Source organism: Panthera pardus, unplaced genomic scaffold (assembly GCF_024362965.1).
Source record: "Panthera pardus isolate Hobbes unplaced genomic scaffold, ASM2436296v1 HiC_scaffold_16, whole genome shotgun sequence".
NCBI classification, from domain to species: domain Eukaryota; kingdom Metazoa; phylum Chordata; class Mammalia; order Carnivora; family Felidae; genus Panthera; species Panthera pardus.
In genome coordinates, this window is record NW_026526721.1 from 72,592,271 (window position 1) to 72,612,165 (window position 19,895).

General features: G+C 43.1%; 1 protein-coding gene across 2 annotated transcripts; it reads left to right on the forward strand.

Moving 5' to 3' along the window:
* Nucleotides 1-2,191: 2,191 nt before the first annotated feature.
* APOD (apolipoprotein D) lies at nucleotides 2,192-18,973 on the forward strand. 2 transcript variants are annotated; one of them, XM_053903523.1, is made up of 5 exons: nucleotides 2,192-2,320; nucleotides 6,252-6,394; nucleotides 11,403-11,524; nucleotides 15,050-15,138; nucleotides 17,240-17,566. In XM_053903523.1, the coding sequence occupies exons 2-5, from the start codon at nucleotides 6,272-6,274 to the stop codon at nucleotides 17,443-17,445; spliced, it is 540 nt and encodes a 179-aa protein (XP_053759498.1). In that variant the 5' UTR covers nucleotides 2,192-2,320; nucleotides 6,252-6,271; the 3' UTR covers nucleotides 17,446-17,566. The 2 variants fall into 2 exon arrangements, with proteins under 2 accessions (XP_053759498.1, XP_019304319.1); XM_019448774.2 differs by lacking the exon at nucleotides 17,240-17,566 and adding an exon at nucleotides 18,499-18,973 and having other exon boundaries at nucleotides 2,193-2,320.
* Nucleotides 18,974-19,895: the final 922 nt, after the last annotated feature.

Sequence of the window (19,895 nt, forward strand, 5' to 3'; positions counted from 1 at the left end):
TAAATGCAAACACAACGGTTATCTCTGAGGTGTGGGATTATGAGGCACTTACAGTTTGAGGCCTGAGTTTTGGTATTATTTTAATTGCTTACAACAGATGTGTGTGCTATTCTGGAATTTAACAATGAAGATTCATTTAGAGCACAGGTCTGGTTTGTTTTACGATGCTTCTTAAAAACTTGTGCTTGGCTCTACATTCCAGAAACATGCAAAGAGAGGATTGCCCGAAATGGTATCATTTGCCGACATTTACGGGAAAAAATAAACTGAGACTCAGAAAGATAACTGTGCTGTTTCTCGCGCTACGACTCCTTGACCAGTACGGTCAGCTCCACAGTTCTTGGTTCAAGCTGCGGAATAAATGATAAAAATATGTTGATCTCCAACTTAACACATTTTGGAAACTTTAGCACCATTGCTTTGTGGAAAACTGTGTGTGACTCTTTAGGGTAAAGGCAAATAACTCTTTTTATGAGGTTATCAGAGACTAATTGTGTATTTCCTCAATGACAGGCACTTCCTGGTGACAGATGTGATATAAGTAAAGAAGACACAGAAATTTACAGGCTACTAGTATCCCAGAAAAAACAATTCAAATAAAAGTCTCTTGACTATTACCTCTAGTTCTGTTTGCAGATCTTAGAATACTCAGTAAAGTCTTTGCATAGATAGATCCCTTCCATTCAATGTATTGATTGATTACTTATGACGTGTTCTAGCACTGGGGGTACAGCAGTGAGTCGACGAGACAAATTCTCTGCACTTGTGGAGCTTATCTGCTAGCAGGGAAAACACAACAAGCAAAACATACATAAAATGAAGGGTATCATTTCAGGTAAAAGTATAATAAAGCCGGTAAAGTGGTAGTGACACAAGTACTATTTTTGAAAGGTCAGGAAGACCTTTAAAGGAAGTGATATTTGAGCGAGGGCACGGAGGAGGGAGAGAGGGAGAGAGACTGCAGAGATCTTAGGAAAAGCCTTAGAGGATCCCAGCAAGTCAGGGTCTGAACGGAAATCCTAATTTCTCCTTTTTCTGAAAAGGTAAAGAACATCCCAAAGAACAAGCTTTGGTATGTGAAAGATTCACTTTTGTTACTGTTGTTGTTTTTTTTAATCTTTATTTATTTTTGAGAGAGAGAAAGGGCTAGCAGGGGAGGAGCAGAGAGAGGGGGGACAGAGGATCAGAAGCAGGCTCTATGCTGACCACAGAGAGCCCTATATGGGACTCGAACTCATGAACCGTGAGATCATGACCTGAGCCGAAGTTGGATGCTCAACAGACTGAGCCACCCAGGTGCCCCAAGGTTATTGTTTTAATGTTTATAAGGCCTAGTGCTATAAATTTCTCTCTATTGCTTAGAAACTGGAGAATGCATTTTATTCAGGAATCTGTCTACTACAAAGGTACTCTCTTCTCTACAGGCCCCTAAAAGCCTCCTGCCTTATCACAAAGGCACAGAATCCAAGTCCTAAGATTCAAAACTGCTCATTCCACAGAGAGAAATGGGGCCCAGCCCAAAGTGTCTCTGTGGAATGAGCAACATTAAATCCACTCTCATCCCAGGCAGGGAGAGGCCGCCTAGATGGTGAAGCTGGGAGGCTCCCGAATCACGAATCACGAAAGGTCTGGCATTCTCAGCTTTTAGCCCCAGCCCCTTCAGAACCGGTATCTCCCCTATACACCCAATTTTGGTGGAGACAGAAATGAGAGCCTCTGCGTCACCATGGGGAGACTGAGCCTCAGAGAAGTGGATGGCTTGTCCAGGATCACACAAAAAGCCATCTCTAATTCTTACCCTTCACTCTCTAGCCTGAGTCACATTCCAGGCCAGGGACCACATGGGGTGCCCCATTTCAGGAAATGAGGTTGTTGATTTTTCATTTACACAAAAATGAAAAATAAATACCAGATGCTTGAAAACATGTTGCAGCTCATCTTACTGGAACTCTAAAGTGCATTCTGACTGAGAAAATTAAATTAGAAAATCCACACAGCAAAAAAGATGTTTTGAATGAAATGCACTTTGTCTTTCCCTCTCTCACATACACACAGTATCTCATTGTTTCTTTTTCAGGGAGCAGCTGTGAAGGAAATTGGGGGAGGGAGATGGACAAAACATCCCATCTTTGTGTTTCATACAGAACTAAGCTTTTAGGCCAGCCTTCCCGACCCGGAGTGGGTGTGGCATGCGTTAAAATTAAACGTCAGTGACCAAATGAAGCTTATAAAATAGCTTGGGAGAAGCCGGTCAACAAGACCACACATCTTAAATTGGATGAGTTTGCATGTGGAAACTGCCTTCATCTTGACAGAAAAGGTATGTACTGTGGTTTTCATTTTCGCTTTTGTTAAAAAGTGCTTAGAGACAGGCTTGGCTTTTACTTTCCCCCTTTCAGCTAAAAATAATAACAGCCACGATTGAGGGCTTGTGCCAGTCGCTCTGCAAAATTGGTCTCATTTTTCCTCAGTCCACCTTACAAGATAGAACCTCATTAGTGCCATTTTTCAGATGAGGAAACTGAGGTTCAGATACCCTAAGCAATAGGCCAACAAATGGCAGAACTGGGGTGCCAACCCAACGTTGACCTACCTCAATGTCTTGTGCTTGCACTATGCATTCTCTTCTGTGCAAGCAGACAACGAGAACATTTTCCATAACCAATACTGTACTAGATGAATTCTCAAGGAGTTGTCGTCCAACTGTGCATTACAATAAAATTTACCAAAAAGTGAACTGTAATTCATTCTGTGAATTGGAAAACACATTTGACAATATGGCACAAAAATAGTTTCTTAAGAAGACATATTTTCTTGTTAGAGTCAATAGCTAAATGGGTTATTTAGACCGCTTGGCTTGTGGAAATGCATTTTGTTTTATCATGTGAAATCTAAAAATCTAGTTGTCAACGTTCTGCAGCTTTTTCAGAGCAGGTACCTTGCCTGCACTAACACGCAGGTGTTGGGAGAGCAGGCTCCTAAGAGACCTGGTGTAATTTCTGGCTTCACACCTTATCAGGAAGTAACCCCTGGGAAATTAACATCATTGAGTACACAGAGAATGTCATAGCAGTAGCCTTCTAGATAGGATGTTATGGAGATCCAGTGTGTGGCACATGTGAAAAACTGAGACCCGGGCTTCTCCATGGGGAAGTTCAATGAGTATGAGTACCAGCTCATAGAGTCTGTGCTGGCCCAGGGCAGATGCACAATAACCTTGGTAGAATTATTATTAAATAATTTAATATTCAGTTAAAATAATATTTAAATTCTGTTTATTTTTAAAATATTTAAATTCCCCTCATTAAGACAATCTTCCCATTAGTGTTAGAAGACAGAGCAAAAATATAGGTCACGCCTACCCAAGTTCACAGGTATAAGATAATAATGCGACTTACCTTTGATGCTGGATGGGGTTGAGGCCCTAGAGGGAGGGCCTCAGGCTCATCGCCAAGAGGATTCTTGGCTTTGCACAAGAAAGAATTTCAGAGCAAGCCATTTAGAGAAAGGGACAAAGATTTATTAAATATAGAAGAAAGGAGCTTTCTTACAAAGTAGTGGTCTCTCCTCCCAGTTGAGGAAGAGGACATCCCTTTGCCTCTAATAAATGGTTTTATAATTTTTTTTTAATTTGCTAGCGTGTAGGGAGGGGCTTACTCTTTAATTTTGGGTTTATCATTTTTATTGGGTGGTGAGTTTTTCCATTGTCTGGCGATTATGAAATTACCCACAGGGAGCAATTTTAAGAATGTCTGACCTTTGTGGCTTTTAGTGCTGGAGGGAATGGAATCTTGTGGTCTTCAGTGAGTTGGATCTTGTAACTCTTTTTTTTTTTTTTATTTATTTTTGGGACAGAGATAGACAGAGCATGAACGGGGGAGGGGCAGAGAGAGAGGGAGACACAGAATCGGAAACAGGCTCCAGGCTCCGAGCCATCAGCCCAGAGCCTGACGCGGGGCTCGAACTCACGGACCGCGAGATCGTGACCTGGCTGAAGTCGGACGCTTAACCGACTGCGCCACCCAGGCGCCCCTTGTAACTCTTTTTATGACCTGCTGACTGTTAGGTTAAGGGTCAGGCTAAAACCAAAATGGCTTTTCTTTGGTCAACTTGTCTCCCGAGTCTCCCTTCTCTCCTGCCTCACTCACCGTCAGAAGGTACTCAGTAAGTGCTGAGTGAACTAGAACGGATGGGACGTGGAAAAGAAATTATGGATGCCATCAACACTTTCTATCACAAAAAGTTTTAACCATAGGAATAAAACTACTGCAATAAAGAGACATCTTTGGAAGAGATATGTAAGCAAGGCTAAGAATTAGCCTTGCTCTGAAATCCTCCTACACAGCTAAAGCACATGTTTCAGCCCATAATAGAACATTTTGTAATAAGATATTTGTCAGAGTAAGACATGGAACTGACTTTTGGTGTTAACTGTCCCATGGTGAAATGATACTCATCAGGTTACAGAGGTAGGTGTTTACTGAAAGCCACCAAAGGTGGTGCACAGAAGGAAGCATGGCTCAGGGTCACTGCAGGACGGACAGCCACAGACAGTAACTGAGTCCAGGCCCTCTGCCCCTTCTGGCACTCAGCGTGACATCTGTACTCCCAGGGGCTGAGGGGTGGGGTGGAGAAAGGACCTCTTAAGTCCCTCCAGTTTGGGGGACCCTATAGAATGTGCGTAATGTGTGACCATCCTTTGAGGTAAGATCTTCTGGGCAAGGCACTGAGCTTGAACCCTACTGAGGCCCAAGAGTAGAGCTGCGCGGTTCTAAGAATTTCTTGGAAATGGATACAAATTTTTGTAAGTTTAGACAAATCCATCCATCGTCTCCCAAAAGATTAAAAGACAGGTGTTGTTTACGTGGTGGTAGGAGCTAATGGAAAATGGATTCTCAGAGAAGGTGGGGTCCTACCACAGACTTGGCTTGCTCAAAGGAGGCTCAGCGACCACCCCGCCCCCACCATCCCCAGCTGGCAGTTTTACTTGTTATGTAACTGTTCCTTTGAAAATGGGGCGATAAAACCTCCAGAAGAAAAGCTATTGATTATTAAAGGTTATTTGGAGGTTTAACCATAATAAAGTGGTTATAATTATTCCTGTTATGACACATCCTTTTAAATGCTCAGATCTGAGAACATTTTGCTTGCGTTGATTCAGTCTTCTTTATTGCGGGAGAAAGGCAAAGAGCTAGAAATAGCTCTTGTGCAGCTACAGGCAAGGAGTCACAAGGAGGAGAATAGACTGAAGGCAAGTCAGTGAAAGAAGCAGGGTAGAGTGCCCGGGCTGAAATGCGTGTTGCCAGCTATTAGTCCTTCTCTAGTTAAATGCATATCTACGTCCCTGTCAATGCACCTTTAAAAGAAGAAAAAAAAAAAAAAAAAAAGAAATGAACATCTCTGAGAAGTATCCCCAACAGAATGCCAAAGAGAAATTCAGGAAGCAGTTATTTGTTTCTGCTTTTCACGATAATAATAACTAGCATTTATTAAGCATTTTCTCTGTGTCAGACTTCACCCTAAATACTCTCTCTATAGTATCTCATTTAATTCTCACCAAACTTGGTGAGGTTGGTATGATTATTACCCCCACTTAATAGACCAGGGAACTAAAGCATAAAATGTACAGTTATACTTAGCGTGTGGCAAGGTCTGCATTCAAACACAGTCAGGGTGACCCTGGGGTCCCCAGCATGCCACAGCCTGTTAAGGTTTCAGGCTTACTCCTGGGTTGGTAAGCAGCCCAGCAAGATGGGGCAGGATTGGGGGTTGTAGATCAGGGAGGCACTTCTCTTATGAATCTCATAAGATACTAAACGTGCATAGTTTGTGCTCATTTTTTTCTCTTGCATGGTTCACTTGACCGCTTCGACCTCCCCCTCGGCCTATCCCCACCCCACATTGTTTCTGTTCATCAACAAGTATGGACTGTGCCTGACACTGCCAGGTTCTGTGGGCTCCCATCCTTGAAAAATGCATAATGGAGGGGGAGCAGTTGCAAAATAAATCCAACGAGCTCTAACACCAGGCAGAGTGTGCTCTAATGGAGGTACAAAGGTCGGGAGATGCTCCCAGGGGTGGAGGCCTCACAGCAGGGTTGATGATGACGATTCAGGTGGCTCTGCAGGGTGACTGTTCAAAAGGGCTCAGGGGAAGGTCCCCAGAGAGGTCCCCAGAAATGTTCCCCTGGTGACTGCGTGTCCTCAGGGGGCTCAGAACAACTCTAGCTGCTTTGTTTCTCCTGACCCCAGGTTCCATCCAGAGCCCCAAGATGATGACGGCGCTGCTGCTCTTTTCTGCTCTGGCCAGCCTCTTCAGTGCCGCAGACGGACAAGCCTTTCACCTTGGGAAATGCCCGACTCCTCCGGTGCAGGAGAATTTTGATGTGCACAAGGTGTGGCAAAAGTCTCAACTCCCGTTTGTTTTGCCTCCCATTTGAATAAGCATCCTCTAGGATTCAGTGTTAGTTTTCTGCTTTGATTGCCACAGCAAGCCTTGGGGTAGGTACTTATCTTACTGGGGCATCCCCCAAAGCAGGCTCTGAGACCAAGAACTGGGGAGCAGAGGGTTTTGGGAAGCTGATCCCAGGAAGCACTGTGGGCATGTGGGGAAACTGAGAGAAGGCAGAACGGCAATAAAAGATGGCATTCCTGAACAGTAACACTGTTAACAGAAGGGTTCAGTCCTGCTGGGAATCCTCTGAGGAAATGTGTAGAATGTTCCTCAGATCGTCCCACGGAAACGATTTTCCAAAAGCGCTGCATGCACTATTGTACGTTCCCATCAGCCGTGTATATAATACCAATTTCTCCTTATCTTTGTCGACACTGGCTATTGTCATCTTTTTGGTTGTAATCATTTTTACAGGGTATGAGGGGTATCTCATCATGGTTTTGATTTGCATTTCCCTAATGGTTAATGACGTTGAACACCTTTTCGTGTGTTTATTGTCCATTTTTATATCTTCTTTGGAGAAATGTCCATTTGAGTCCTTTCCCCATTTTTAAGTTGGGTTACTTATCTTTTTAATTATTGAGCTCTGAGAGTTCTTTATATGTTCTAGATACAAGTCTCTTATCAGATACATGATTTGAAAATATTTCCCCCCATTCTGTGGATTGCTTTTTCACTTTATTAATGTGTCTTTTGAAGCGCAAAAGTTTCCAATATTAACGGAGTCCAATTTATCTATTTTTCTCCTTTCTTGCTTATACGTTTGGTATCTAAAACACCATTGCCTAATGCAAGGTTATGATTTTTATTACTATATTTTCTTATAAGAGATTTATAGTTTTAATCCTTACATTTAATTTCGTGCTCCATTTTGAGTTAAGCTTTTTATATAGTGTGATATAGAAGTCCAACTTTATTATTTTGCCAGTGGATATTCAGTTGCCCAGAACTATTTGCTGAGAAGACTATTCTTTCCCCATCGAACAGTCTTGGCATCCTTGTCGAAAATCAATTGGACATTTATGTAACAGCTTATTTTTAGACTCTCAATTCTATTTTATTGTTTTATGTGTCTATCTTTATGCCAGTGCTATACAGTATTGATTGCTATAGCTTTGTAGTAAGTTTTGAAATTAGAATATATGACGCCTCCAACTTTATTCTTCTGGCTATTCTAAGTCCTTTGCATTTCCATATGAATTTTAGGATCTGTTTGTCAATTTAGTGAAGAAGCAGTGTTTTGTTTTGTGTTGTTGTTGTTGTTGTTGTTGTTGTTGTTGTTGTTGTTTTCATAGAGAATGCATTGAATCTAGATCTATCTGGAGAATATTGTCACCTTAACAATTTTAAGCCTTCCAATCCCTGAACATAGGTTATCTTTCCATTTAATTTCTTATTTATTTAGGTCTTATTAAATTTCTTTCAACAATATTTTGTAGTTTTCAGAGTATAAGTTTTGTGTTTCTTTGGTTAAATACTTATTCCTAAGTATTTTATTCTTTTGATGCTATTGTAAATGGAATTTTCATAATTTACAGAGTGTTCATTTTAAGTGTAGAAAGCCATTTGGTTTCTGTATATTGATCTTGTATCCCTTAACCTTGCTAGCTTCATTTATTAGTTCTAATAGTTTGTGTGTGTGTGTGTGGATTCCTTAGGATTTTTTATACACAAAATCATGTTATCTGGAAATAAAGATAGTTTTACCTCTTCCTTTACAGGATTCATTTTTTTAAATTTTATTTTTTATTTTTTAAAATTTATGGGGTGCCTGGGTGGCTCAGTCAGTTAAGCGTCCAACTTCAGCTCAGGTCATGACCTCACAGTCTGTGAGTTCGAGCCCCTCGTTGGGCTCTGTGCTGACAGCTCGGAGCCTGGAGCCTGCTTCGGATTCTGTGTCTCCCTCTCTCTCTCTGCCCCTCCTGTGCTCATGCTCTGTCTCTCTCTGTCTCAAAAATAAGTAAAAACATTTTTAAAAATTTACATCGAAATTAGTTAGCGTATAGTGCAACAATGATTTCAGGAGTAGATTCCTTAATGCCCCTTACCCATTTAGCCCATCCCACCCTCCCACAACACCTCGAGTAACCCTCAGTTTGTTCTCCATATTTATGAGTCTCTTATGCTTTGTCCCCCTCCCTGTTTTTATATTATTTTTGTTTCCCTTCCCTTATGGTCATCTGTTTTGTCTCTTAAAGTCCTCATATGAGTGAAGTCATAGGATTTTGGTCTTTCTCTGACTAATTTCACTTAGCATAATACCCTCCAGTTCCATCCACGTAGTTGCAAATGGCAAGATTTCATTCTTTTTGATTGCCGAATAATACTCCATTGTATATATATAGCACATCTTCTTTATCCATTCATCCATCGATGGACATTTGGGCTCTTTCCATACTTTGGCTATTGTTGATAGTGCTGCTATAAACATGGGGGTGCATGTGTGTGTCCCTTCGAAACAGCACACCTGTATCCCTTGGATAAATGCCTAGTAGTGCAATTGCTGGGTCGTAGAGTAGTTCCATTTTTAGTTTTTTGAGGAACCTCCATACTGTTTTCCAGAGTGGCTGCACCAGCTTGCATTCCCATCCAGGATTCATTTTAAACATTGCATTCTTCTTATATGGATAGAGAAACTGGGACCCACAAACGTGAAAAGGTTTTCACAAAAATATTGTGAAATTATAAGGGAGCGTGACATAAAAAGCAATCTTCCACCTTTCAGTTTCCCCTTTTCTAGAAAATCATGCTTCCTCGGTTTTAATTATGGAGGACTAAAGTCACCTTAACAATAATAGAACCATTTTAAATGCTCTGTATAAAATGGAGTGTGTTTTTGAGAATGCCTATGAAATCAACTGACCTTTAACCGTATTTTTTGGTGCTTTCAATGAATGTTAATTTCAGTGGTTTTAATTGAAAGATGTGCCTTTAATAAATGAGTGGAAATTTTAGGTCATAAACATGGGTATATATTTGAGCAAAGAGCCATGTGACCGAAGCCATACTGCCACCTGTTTGCAGTACTCTCATTTCCAATTCTCACTTTTTGAAGGTGAGTGCGTCTCTGATTTTCTTTTGTTGAGTAATACATTTTTAAATTTAAAAATACTTTCAATTAATATTTTGACTAAGTAAATATGGTCACATGGATCAAATCCTAAAGGGGCCAGAGAACATACAATGAAGCTCTTCTCCTACCCCTTTTCCCCTCCTACCTCAGTTTCCTTCCCCAGTAGCAACCAGTAAATCATTTTATTGTGTATCTTTTGGGAGCGAATGTATATGTTCACGAATACATACATAACTGCAGTAGGCGGAACGATGACCTCACCCTAATGCCTGCAACCTGTGACTGTGCCACCGTACATGGAAAGGGGGGTTTGCTGATGTGATTAAAGTTATAGACTTGGAGATGGCAGGCATGGCCTGGGTTATCCAGAAAGGACCAATCTAATCATTGAAAGCAGAGAACCTTCCCCAGCTGTAGTCAGAGAGGTGTGACAATGGAACAAGAATCAGAGAGATGCAATGTGAAAAGGCTTTCACCTGCATTTGCTGGCTCTGAAGATGGAGGAAGGAGTTCACAACCCAAAAAATGGCAGGTGGCCTCAACAACTCGGACAAGGCAAGAAGACAGAGTCCTCTAGAGCCTGTAGGAAGGAACACAGCCCTGCCAACACCTTGATTTTAACCAAACTCACTCGATGTACAGACCTGTGAGACCATAAATTTGGGTTGTTTTAGGCTTCTGGTAAATTGTTACAACAGCAATAGAAAATGAATATAATAATCTTTCCCCCCGTTTTTACATATACACTGTTTTTCACCTAGCTCTTTTTCCATTGTATGTATCTTGGAGATAATTGCATAGGACTCCTTAAAATTTTTTTTAATGTTTATTTATTTTTGAGAGACTGAGAGAGAAGAGAGAGAGAGAGAGACCAAGCATGAGCTGGGAAGGGGCAGAGAGAGAGGGAGACACAAAATCCGAAGTAGGCTCCAGGCTCCAGGCTGACCGCACAGAGCCCACAAACAGTGAGATCATGACCTGAGGCGAAGTCGGACACTCAACCGACGGAGCCACCCAGGCGCCCCGCATATGACTCCTTTAAAAGAGGGTGTGTAACAATCCATTATATGGATGTGCCATAATTTATTTACCTAGTCCCCTACGAATGCTCAGACTCTAGTTTCCCATATTTTGTTCTTACAATAGTACCACAACAAATAACCTCATATATGCATCATTTCTTTTTCTTATTATCAGGAGGTTATATTTCCAGAAGTGAAATTGCTTTGCTAGATATTGTCAACTTGCCCTCCACGAAGGTTGTAAATTGGAGCATGTAATGGAACTGTGAACATGCCTTTCTCCCCCTCCCCCACAACAATGCACACTTCTTTAGAGTTGACTCTGTACACGAAGTTATGAACTGAGACCATACCCCCCGTGGTATCAGTCTTCTAAGTCCTGATCACCTGCCAAAAGCTTTTGTGTCCACCTCCCTGTGCGAGGTCTTATGAGGAGAATGCAACCAACTCTGGAGTCCCAGTTCCCCACAGTGAATATATCTGACTTGCACACAACTCAAAGATGCCTCGTAGAATCACAAAATGTTTGAGATGGCACCTTCCATCATCTGGACTGCTCGCTCTCTTTCACAGAGTTTAGAATTTCACATAGATTTTGGCTGGAGGGGCCACTGACAGCATATCTAAATAAAGAGCACTTTAGGAATAAAATGTGGCATTCAACCAAGGCCTGCACATCCGATTCACTTACTCTCATTTGAATCAATATCTTGCTCAGTTGCTGTCAGAACAATGCAGCCCATTTTGCTTGGTTTCCCCAGGAAAGAGCTCTGCTCTAAAAGGCAACAATAGGGAAGAGTTTGCAGGTCCCCAGAGAGCCATGGGGTTTTCTCTGCTTCTTGTTACCTCTGCAGTATCTTGGACGATGGTATGAAATTGAGAAGATCCCAGTGAGCTTTGAGAAGGGAAGTTGCATCCAAGCCAACTACTCGCTAATGGAAAACGGAAACATCAAAGTGATAAACCAGGAGTTGAGGTGAGTGGCTGTGGTTTCAAAAGCAACACAGTCCTGGAGCCAGCCTGCAGAGAGTTGTCCTGGGGTGACTGGGTGTCCTTGCAATCTCGTTGAGGGGGGTGATGCAGATGTTGCTGGGTCTGTCCTGCCTGCTCACAGCAGGTCCTAAGATCAAAGTTTTTGGCAAGCAGAATGGTGGGGACGAGAAGCCACTCATTTATTTCCATGACCACTTGCTGAGTATCTTTTTGTATTGTGGACTCCCTTGAGTGTTGTGTACTTATTATATGTGTACTGCCTATGAGAGGCACTAGGAACTCAATGGGAATCCAAACTGCAGGGTTCCTGCTCTCATAGCAAAATAGATACTCTGGTAGCAAAGGACGAGGGGGAGGGGGCACAAGGGGGCTGGGGAGGGGGACCATCTCATCTGATCTCCAAACTAAGAACGAAGCCCTTTCTATATTATCCACTAACAGAAGACATCCAGTTCTACCTGACTCCTTCCGGGAACTGGGAGCTCATTGCCTTCCATGACAATTTATTTCATCTCCAGACAGCTTTAACTATTAGAAAACTCCTTTTCTTGTTAAGCAAGAATCAAATACATGGTCACATTCTAGGTTATGGGAACAGGATCGCCTATAGAAGTATACTTTTCTGATACTGAAATACAGATTTCTATTTGATATGAGAATTCATACTTTAGAAAGCAAACAGAAACTTTAAAAAGCCCCAGAAAGAGCTCCTACCAACCTTCTATCAACAAAGATAAGAGCAACAATAAACAATAGTAACAAATACTAAGTATTTCCTAAATGCAAGGCACTATTCTGTATGTGTATGTATATATACATGTGTGTACATATATGTATATATGTAAATGAATATATATATTTATTTAATTCCCATAACAACCCTGAGGTAGGTACTATTATTAACCCCACACTTATAGATGAGGAAACTGAGGTACAGAGAGGGAAAGTAATTTGCCCAAGGGCCACACAGCTTGTAAGCAACAAAGCTAAGATTCAAACCCAGGGAGAAGTGAAATGGGGAAGAGAACAGAAGACAAATGGAAGAAAGGCTGGGGTGAAGGGCTGTCCTTCTTGTTCCCTACAGGAACTGAGAACTATGCTCAACTCCAAGAAAACAATTATAACACAGCATGAAAGTTACTCAGGCTCCGAGAGGCTTTGTGTGGCCATCTTGTTATCCACTAAGCTTTCTGTGAGCCAGAACATAAGTGGGTTGACTCCCTGCCTTCATAAACCATAGAAATAAAGTTAAGAATCTCAAGGGCCTCTAAAGATAAAAACAGATTATTTTAGAGTCCAGAGAAGGATTGAGATGCAGACCTCCATCTAAAGTTGCAATGACTTCATTTCAAATATTTTGTCCCATTCTATGACCAAGAGTCAGACAGTGACGTTGATCTCAAAACCCACAAGATTTTTCCACCTCTCCTTCGGAGCCGGCCAGGAGTCCTCTTTAACTGTATCTTGAGTATTAGGTTGCTCTGCCTGTAGGGTCACGTTTGTTTAAGATACAAGGGCACATGGAGAAAGGTTTGCTGGTTCAGGAGCATGATATGGCTTCTCCTTTCAGGAATACTACAGGATGGGCAGAGGCACAGCACGGAGTCTGAGCAAAGTACTCTTAGCCAGTGTCAGAGAATTTGAGGGCAAAAGCAGCTGGCACGGGGCTGGGAGCCGAAGGGCTCAGGCTTTGGAGTTAGGCTGCCCCATTTCAAATCCTGGTTCTGCCAGTTACTAATGATGTGATCTTAGGTTAGTTATGGTAATACTCTAGGTCTCAGTTTCCTCTCAGTAAAGTGACATTAATCATAGACCCTCCCTGCATAGGGCTTTGTGAGCATCAGATGAGGTAACACATGTAAATTGCTTAGAACAGGGTTTGGTGTGTAGTAATTATTTAATTAATACTATGTATTACTATTAATCTGCTTAGACCCTTGAAAATACAAATGTATTTTTCCCATGAACAAATTGTGCATTTATGATCAGAGACTGGTGTTTTGAAAACTGTTCTGGCCAAAACATAAATGATGATGAAAAGCAGGAAAGTCTGCTCGAGAAGAGGCTGGTTTGTTGCTAAGCAACTGCATGCAGATAGAAATGGACCATCTTCCTGTTCTCCCAGCTGAGTTTCAGGTGACAGAGGAAGGGATGGTTCCCAGCCCTACTTGATGATAAACAGACTATGCATCCAGGAGCATCTGAATACATTTCTCATCCTTCCTTACCTGTTGCTTATTATCTGGTTTCTGAGACATCCGTCAACACTAACCATAGCCTACTGACTTTCTAACACACACTGTTGCTCTAACTTTTGTTCTGTGCCCCCTTGAGGACTGATGAACAGGCTCCTCCTCTGTCAGCTTCCTAGGAAGAGCACTGTGATATGTGAGCACCCTCCCCTCAGTGCCTCTGTCCCCAGGCATTTCCCCTCTCCCCCAGGTCCACAGAGTCATTGGGAGTTGCCAAAAACTGGAGCCACTCTTTCAAAAGGGTGAAAGTATTTCATCCAATCGAAGACCATCACTTTTAAGATTCACCACCATTTTATATACCACTAAGAAAGAAATGACACTGCGAATTGTAAGGTGGCATTTGTTGCAAGATGTGCATTTCTGCACATTTAATGTCTCTGAGAATCACTGAGATGAGGTTAATATTTCCTCACTGCCTGCTTTTACCTGGCCTATGTTGAAATCTCCCATACTCAGTCAGAAGCTTGCAGGCCTGGATAGGGGTCTCAGAGCTCAGGTGTATGGATGGCTTTATGGGTCATATGATGTCATATGATGTCACTGAGGCCCCAAGAGCAAGGAAAGCGTGCAGATCTCCAGACTTTGAGTAATCATGTCAGTCCTTGTTTTTCCCTTTGGCCCATTCTCATTTTTTTTTTATAGTTTTTTTTTTTTAATTTTTTTTTTTTTTAACGTTTATTTATTTTTGAGACAGAGAGAGACAGAGCATGAAAAGGGGAGGAGCAGAGAGAGAGGGAGACACAGAATCTGAAACAGGCTCCAGGCTCTGAGCTGTCAGCACAGAGCCCGATGCAGGGCTAGAACTCACGGACTGTGAGATCATGACCTGAGCCGAAGTCAGACGCTTAACCAACCAAGCCACCCAGGCGCCCCGTGGCCCATTCTCATTTTTAAAGAAGTAAATCTTCTTGGTGTATAGGGTTGTTTTGTTTGTGTTCCCTTCTCTTTTACTCCCTCCCTCTGCAGCCTGAGAGCAGGAAATGCCCTTGTAGGACTCAAAACACAGCACAGAAGTGTTAGGGCCTAACATATCATCCAGTCCTGGAGCATTTCAGTTATTGCTTCTTATCACCCAGGGCCATCTTCCTCTGCTTGGTCTCAGAGACAGTGACAAAGGAAAGAGCCTCCCTAACCAGAAATCACAATCTTGGCCACCCTGATGCTTAGTGGCCTTTCATTGATTTTTGGCTTCCATTGAATTAAGGCGTTTTGTTTTGTTCTGTTTTGTTTTGTTTTGTTTTAACTCGTTGCAGACCGGATGGAACTGTGAATCAAATTGAAGGTGAAGCCACCCAGGCCAACCTCACAGAGCCTGCCAAGCTGGGAGTTAAGTTTTTCTGGTGTAAGTATTCACTTCTCTCAGGAGGTTTCAGGGATAGGAGATATGCAAACCAAAGGCTAGAGCCCTGGGTTGAAACACTCCTGTCATATCTGAGTGTCACCTATAGTGTTACCTATAGTGACTCAATGCATAATACTTTGTTGAGCACCTACTATGTGCCATGCTTGGGTCTAGGCACCAAAGATGTGATGATGAGCAAGACAGAGCTGGCCCTTGGCCCTGAGAGGCTTATATCCCATGTGGATACTGACAAGTATGCAGGCAAGTTACTGTAAAACTACCGTGTTTCAATAAAGGCAGCACAAATTGTAGCACCCGGGGAGAGCAGTAGGGCACCAGCCTAGACTAGTTTCCCAGAGGGAATGGAGGCCTGAAATATTAGTAGCCAGTAGTAGTTAGTTGTTAGTAGTGGTATTATCAGCAGAACAACTCACATGTGCAAAGGCTTGGACACAAGAGATGACGAGAGTGAAGGTAAGTTTGAGCCCTGGCTCTATCTGCCACTTTCTCACCACACTTTAGGGTTCCCTGAGAGATATTTGATCACGAGCATTTGTCCTCTGAGCTCTGGCTTAACCGGGGAAAGGACACAGACAACAGAGAAGGCACCAAATTTTTAGTTTACTGTTGATATAGATACACTGTAGAAGCCAGCTCAGAAATGTGAGACTTTCTTTTACCGAGAGTGCTTCAGGGCCCCTCTCCCCACCCAAGGGGCAGACACCGCTGTCACAGCTGTAAGAAGAATCACTGTCCCCCAGCCCGCTCCCCCTTCAAGTCCCTAGAGTAGGGCAGTGAGGAAGTTCTTATTTTATAGACCAAGATAGGAATGCTGGGAGATGAAAATAATTCTTCCCGCACATGTGACCATGGGCAACTAACTTCACTTCTGCGCCCAGTATTCTAAGGGTAAATGAGATAGCACATGCTCTGTAAACTGTAAGGGACTTTGTGCATCTCAGCCTTTCTTGTTACTTTTACAAAGAAGAACGTCAAAGTGCAGAAAAGCTAGGTGATATAGGCAAGTTCGCTAGACCATTTAGAGGCAGAGTTGGGACCAAAACGAAGGTCTCCCAAACTCTCCACTAAGGAAGGGGGGATGGGAGTGAAGGCCAAATACTATGTGCACAACCTTCACAAGGAGGCCTGCAACAGGAGCTAAAGGAGGCAGGAGCTGCTGGCAGGGGAAACAGAGGAGGAAGAGATTCACTCTGGTTGAAGGGATCAGATGTTTGCATTGGGTCTTCCAGGGTGTGGAGGAGACTATGGGAAAGGCTTTCCTAGGAGGAGGAATGGCTTGAGGAAAGGTCTGGAGAGAGAAGCCTAGAGGATGGGCGGGTACATGGAGCACGAGACAAGACTGGGAAGAGCCTCAAAAACCATGTAATGAGTTGACGTGCCTTCCATAAGCAGTAGAAGATGGTCAGAGTTTTCTAATAAAGAGATGTGGAAGTTTTCTTTGCTATGAGGAAATGTCTGGGTAAATGTATGCTTGAGAGCTAGACCCTGTGGGAGGAAGACAGCGTGTGAATGTGTGGCTCTGTGCAGGCGGGGCGCATCGCCTTGGCAGGAAGAGGTTGGAAGACATATTTCCCCCAAACCACTCAGGGTTGTAGAGTTCCCAGTCCAGCTGGGAACACACAAAGCAGTGGAAATTCAAAGGTCGCAGATCTGTGATGAATACAAGCTCTCAATAGTGAGCCTGGCAGGCAGGCACCAATGGTGCTAGAAAGGTAAGTCAGGGCCCACTCAGTGTGGGCCCTGTAGCCTTGTGCAGGCTTCTGTCCAGATGTCCTCCAACTGTCCTTCTGTTTTCATATTCATAAACAGGTAGAAAGTCAGAGGTAGGAGGGACGTCAGTGGGTGGTCATCTGGACTAGACCTCTTGTGTTGTCCTGATAACCAGCTGGGTCCCTGACACCCAGCCAAGTTCTAATCTCTTACACCCTGCCTCTTTTGTCCAGCTTCTCATGGTCATTCACGAGTGCTGAGATCTGGTTTGACTTAGCAAAGAGAGGGATTATTTTTGAGTGGAGGAGGTGGGTTGCTTGAAACCCAAGAAAGAAGATTGTGTCCAAATCTTTTGTTCTTATGGGGTCAGTTCACAGCTTTCTCCCATTTGGGTCCATTTTCCACTTAACTTTAACAAGTTGGGCTATGACATTTCCTTGGCTTGGACCTTGGCTGTGGAGGTCAAGTTCACAGAGGAAGTCTCTGGATTCAAACGGAGAAGGTAAATCCTCCCTCTCTTGTTGTAAGGACCCTTTAATGCTAAGCTTTCAACACTGTGCAGACCTCTGTCAATGAATCTTCATAGGCCCCTTGTGAGGAGGAGTTTATAACCTGTTACCACCTGATTTACCATATTCTTGAGAGCAAAAGAACTTTCGAAGGTCACACAGAAAGAAAATAAACTCACCAACATTAGCCCTTACTTCCTTTCTCAGACAGGTTCTGGAGGAAATTGGGAAGTACAGACTTGGAAAGCCTGGGGGCCCCTGACCTTGCCATCTTAACTCCACTTAGCTAAGTGGTGCCTCCATACTTACTGGTGCTAAGTGCAGCCTGTTAGTCTAAGAGGTCTGGCAAAACACCCCATTACTGTGGCTTTCTGCAGACTGATGTGTTATCAGGGAGGAAGGATCCAGAAGGATGGCTCTCAGCTTTGGCTGCACATTAGAATCATGGGGGAGCCTTCAAGAGTACCAACCACCTCCACATCAGTCTGGAGAAACATGGCCTAGTATTTGTCAAAGTTCCCATAAGATTCCCACATAAAGCCAGAATTAAGAACCACTACTCTTGGGGTGCCTGGATGGCCCCGTTGGTTAAGTGTCCGACTTCAGCTCAGGTCATGATCTCACGGTTCATGGGTTGGAGTCCCATATCAGGCTCTGTACTGACAGCTCAGAGCGTGGAACTTGCTTCAGATTCTGTCTCCCTCTCTCTGCCCCTCTCTTGCTTACTCTCTTTGTCTCTCTCTCTCTCTCAAAAATAAATAAACATTTAAAAAAAAAATTGGGGGGACGCCCGGTTGGCTTAGTCGGTTGAGCGTCCGACTTCGGCCCAGGTCGTGATCTCACAGTTTGTGAGTTTGAGCCCCATGTCAGGCTCTGTGCTGACAGCCCAGAGCCTGGAGCCTGCTTCAGATTCTATGTCTCCCTCTCTGTCTGCCCCACCCCCACTCATGCTCTGTCTCTCTCTGTCTTCAAAATAAATAAAACATTAAAAAAATTTTTTTTTTAATTTTTTTTAAGTTCTACTACAGTAGAAGAACTAGGATCCTGGCTTCCAGGGTCCTGGAGATGAAGGTTCCTCTTGTCCTGATCCCTCTTAATACTGCTCTCCTCTGGTTCTCAGTGATGCCGTCTGCTCCATACTGGGTCCTGGCCACCGACTATGAGAACTATGCCCTCGTGTACTCCTGTACCACAATCGTCTGGCTTTTTCACATGGATCATGTTTGGATCTTGGGAAGAAACCCTTATCTCCCTCCAGAAACAGTGACCTATCTAAAAGATATCTTGACTTCTAATGAAATTGACATAGAAAAAATGACTATCACAGATCAGGTGAACTGCCCGGAGCCACTGTAAGAGGCTCTAAAGGGAATCTGCCTTCACTCAATGTTACTTCTTTTGCTTTGCTTCCCCCCACCCCACCCTTCATAAAGACAAACCAACCACGGCAACATTGCAAACACCAGAGGGGAAATTTGAAAGCAGAAGCCTGTGGAGAGAAAGTCAAGGAACGCTGGCCCAAACACTTAGCCATGTACCATGTTACCTTGCCAGTCTAATAATAAACTTGTTGCTGACCTGCTGTGCTCACAGTAGATTCTGAATTGATTATTGTGGGTTTTCAATTATACGCTTACGTTTGGAGATCCATGAACAGTTCTGTTGAAAGAAACAAAGCACTGTAGAGTTTAAGTTTAAAGAGAACAATCCTGTTTCTGGAAAAGGAAAGCAGACCGAAAAGGCCTATTATGGGTGACCTGAGTCCAGGTGCCACATCCTACAGTAGACACTCTTTTTTTTTTTTTTTAACATTTATTCATTCCTGAGAGAGAGAGAGAAAGAGAGACAGAGCGTGAGCGGGGGAGCGGCAGAGAGAGAGGGAGACACAGAATCTGAAGCAGGCTCCAGGCTCTGAGCTGTCAGCACAGAGCCTGATGTGGGGCTTGAACTCACGGACCATGGACCATGAGATCATGACCTGAGCTGAAGTCGGACACTTAACCGACTGAGCCACCCAGGTGCCCCCAGTAGGCACTCCTTTAGGGGGAATCATTTGGGTTTTCTGAGTCAGGCTAAAGAATGGGACCATCTTGGTGTCTGTGCAGGAGAGAATCTATAAGGGAGAAGACTATGGGGATTTTTTTGTTTTTTAGAAAATCAACTTTTTTTGGGTCTCTCATTCAATGGATATTTACTGAGGCCCAACTGCATTCTGGGCATTGAAAAATCTAGAACCCTGTCATCCTGTGGAAGCTTACAGTCTAGCAAGGGAGACTGACAAGTAAAGATGCAAGTATAATCCAAGCTGAGGAGTGCAGCCCCACCTCTGGGCGTTCCAACTTCGGACAATCAGGAACCACCTTGAGTTGTTGTTTTGTTGTTGTTGTTGTTGTTGCTGTTTTTGGTTTTTTGGTTTTTTTTGTTTTTTCTTTTTCTTTCTTTCTTTTTTTTTTTTTTTTTTGCATTATGACTTTTAAAATCGGAAAGACCTCAGAATTATCACCCTGCAATTTCACT

What these genes read in the sequence shown, in the direction of transcription:
- APOD (XM_019448774.2), top strand. Translation starts at nt 6,272, where the DNA reads ATGATGACGGCGCTGCTGCTCTTTTCTGCTCTGGCCAGCCTCTTCAGT. An exon ending in AGAATTTTGATGTGCACAAG is followed by an intron (nt 6,395 to 11,402) that starts GTGTGGCAAAAG and finishes TTACCTCTGCAG; the next exon opens with TATCTTGGACGATGGTATGA. An exon ending in GTGATAAACCAGGAGTTGAG is followed by an intron (nt 11,525 to 15,049) that starts GTGAGTGGCTGT and finishes AACTCGTTGCAG; the next exon opens with ACCGGATGGAACTGTGAATC.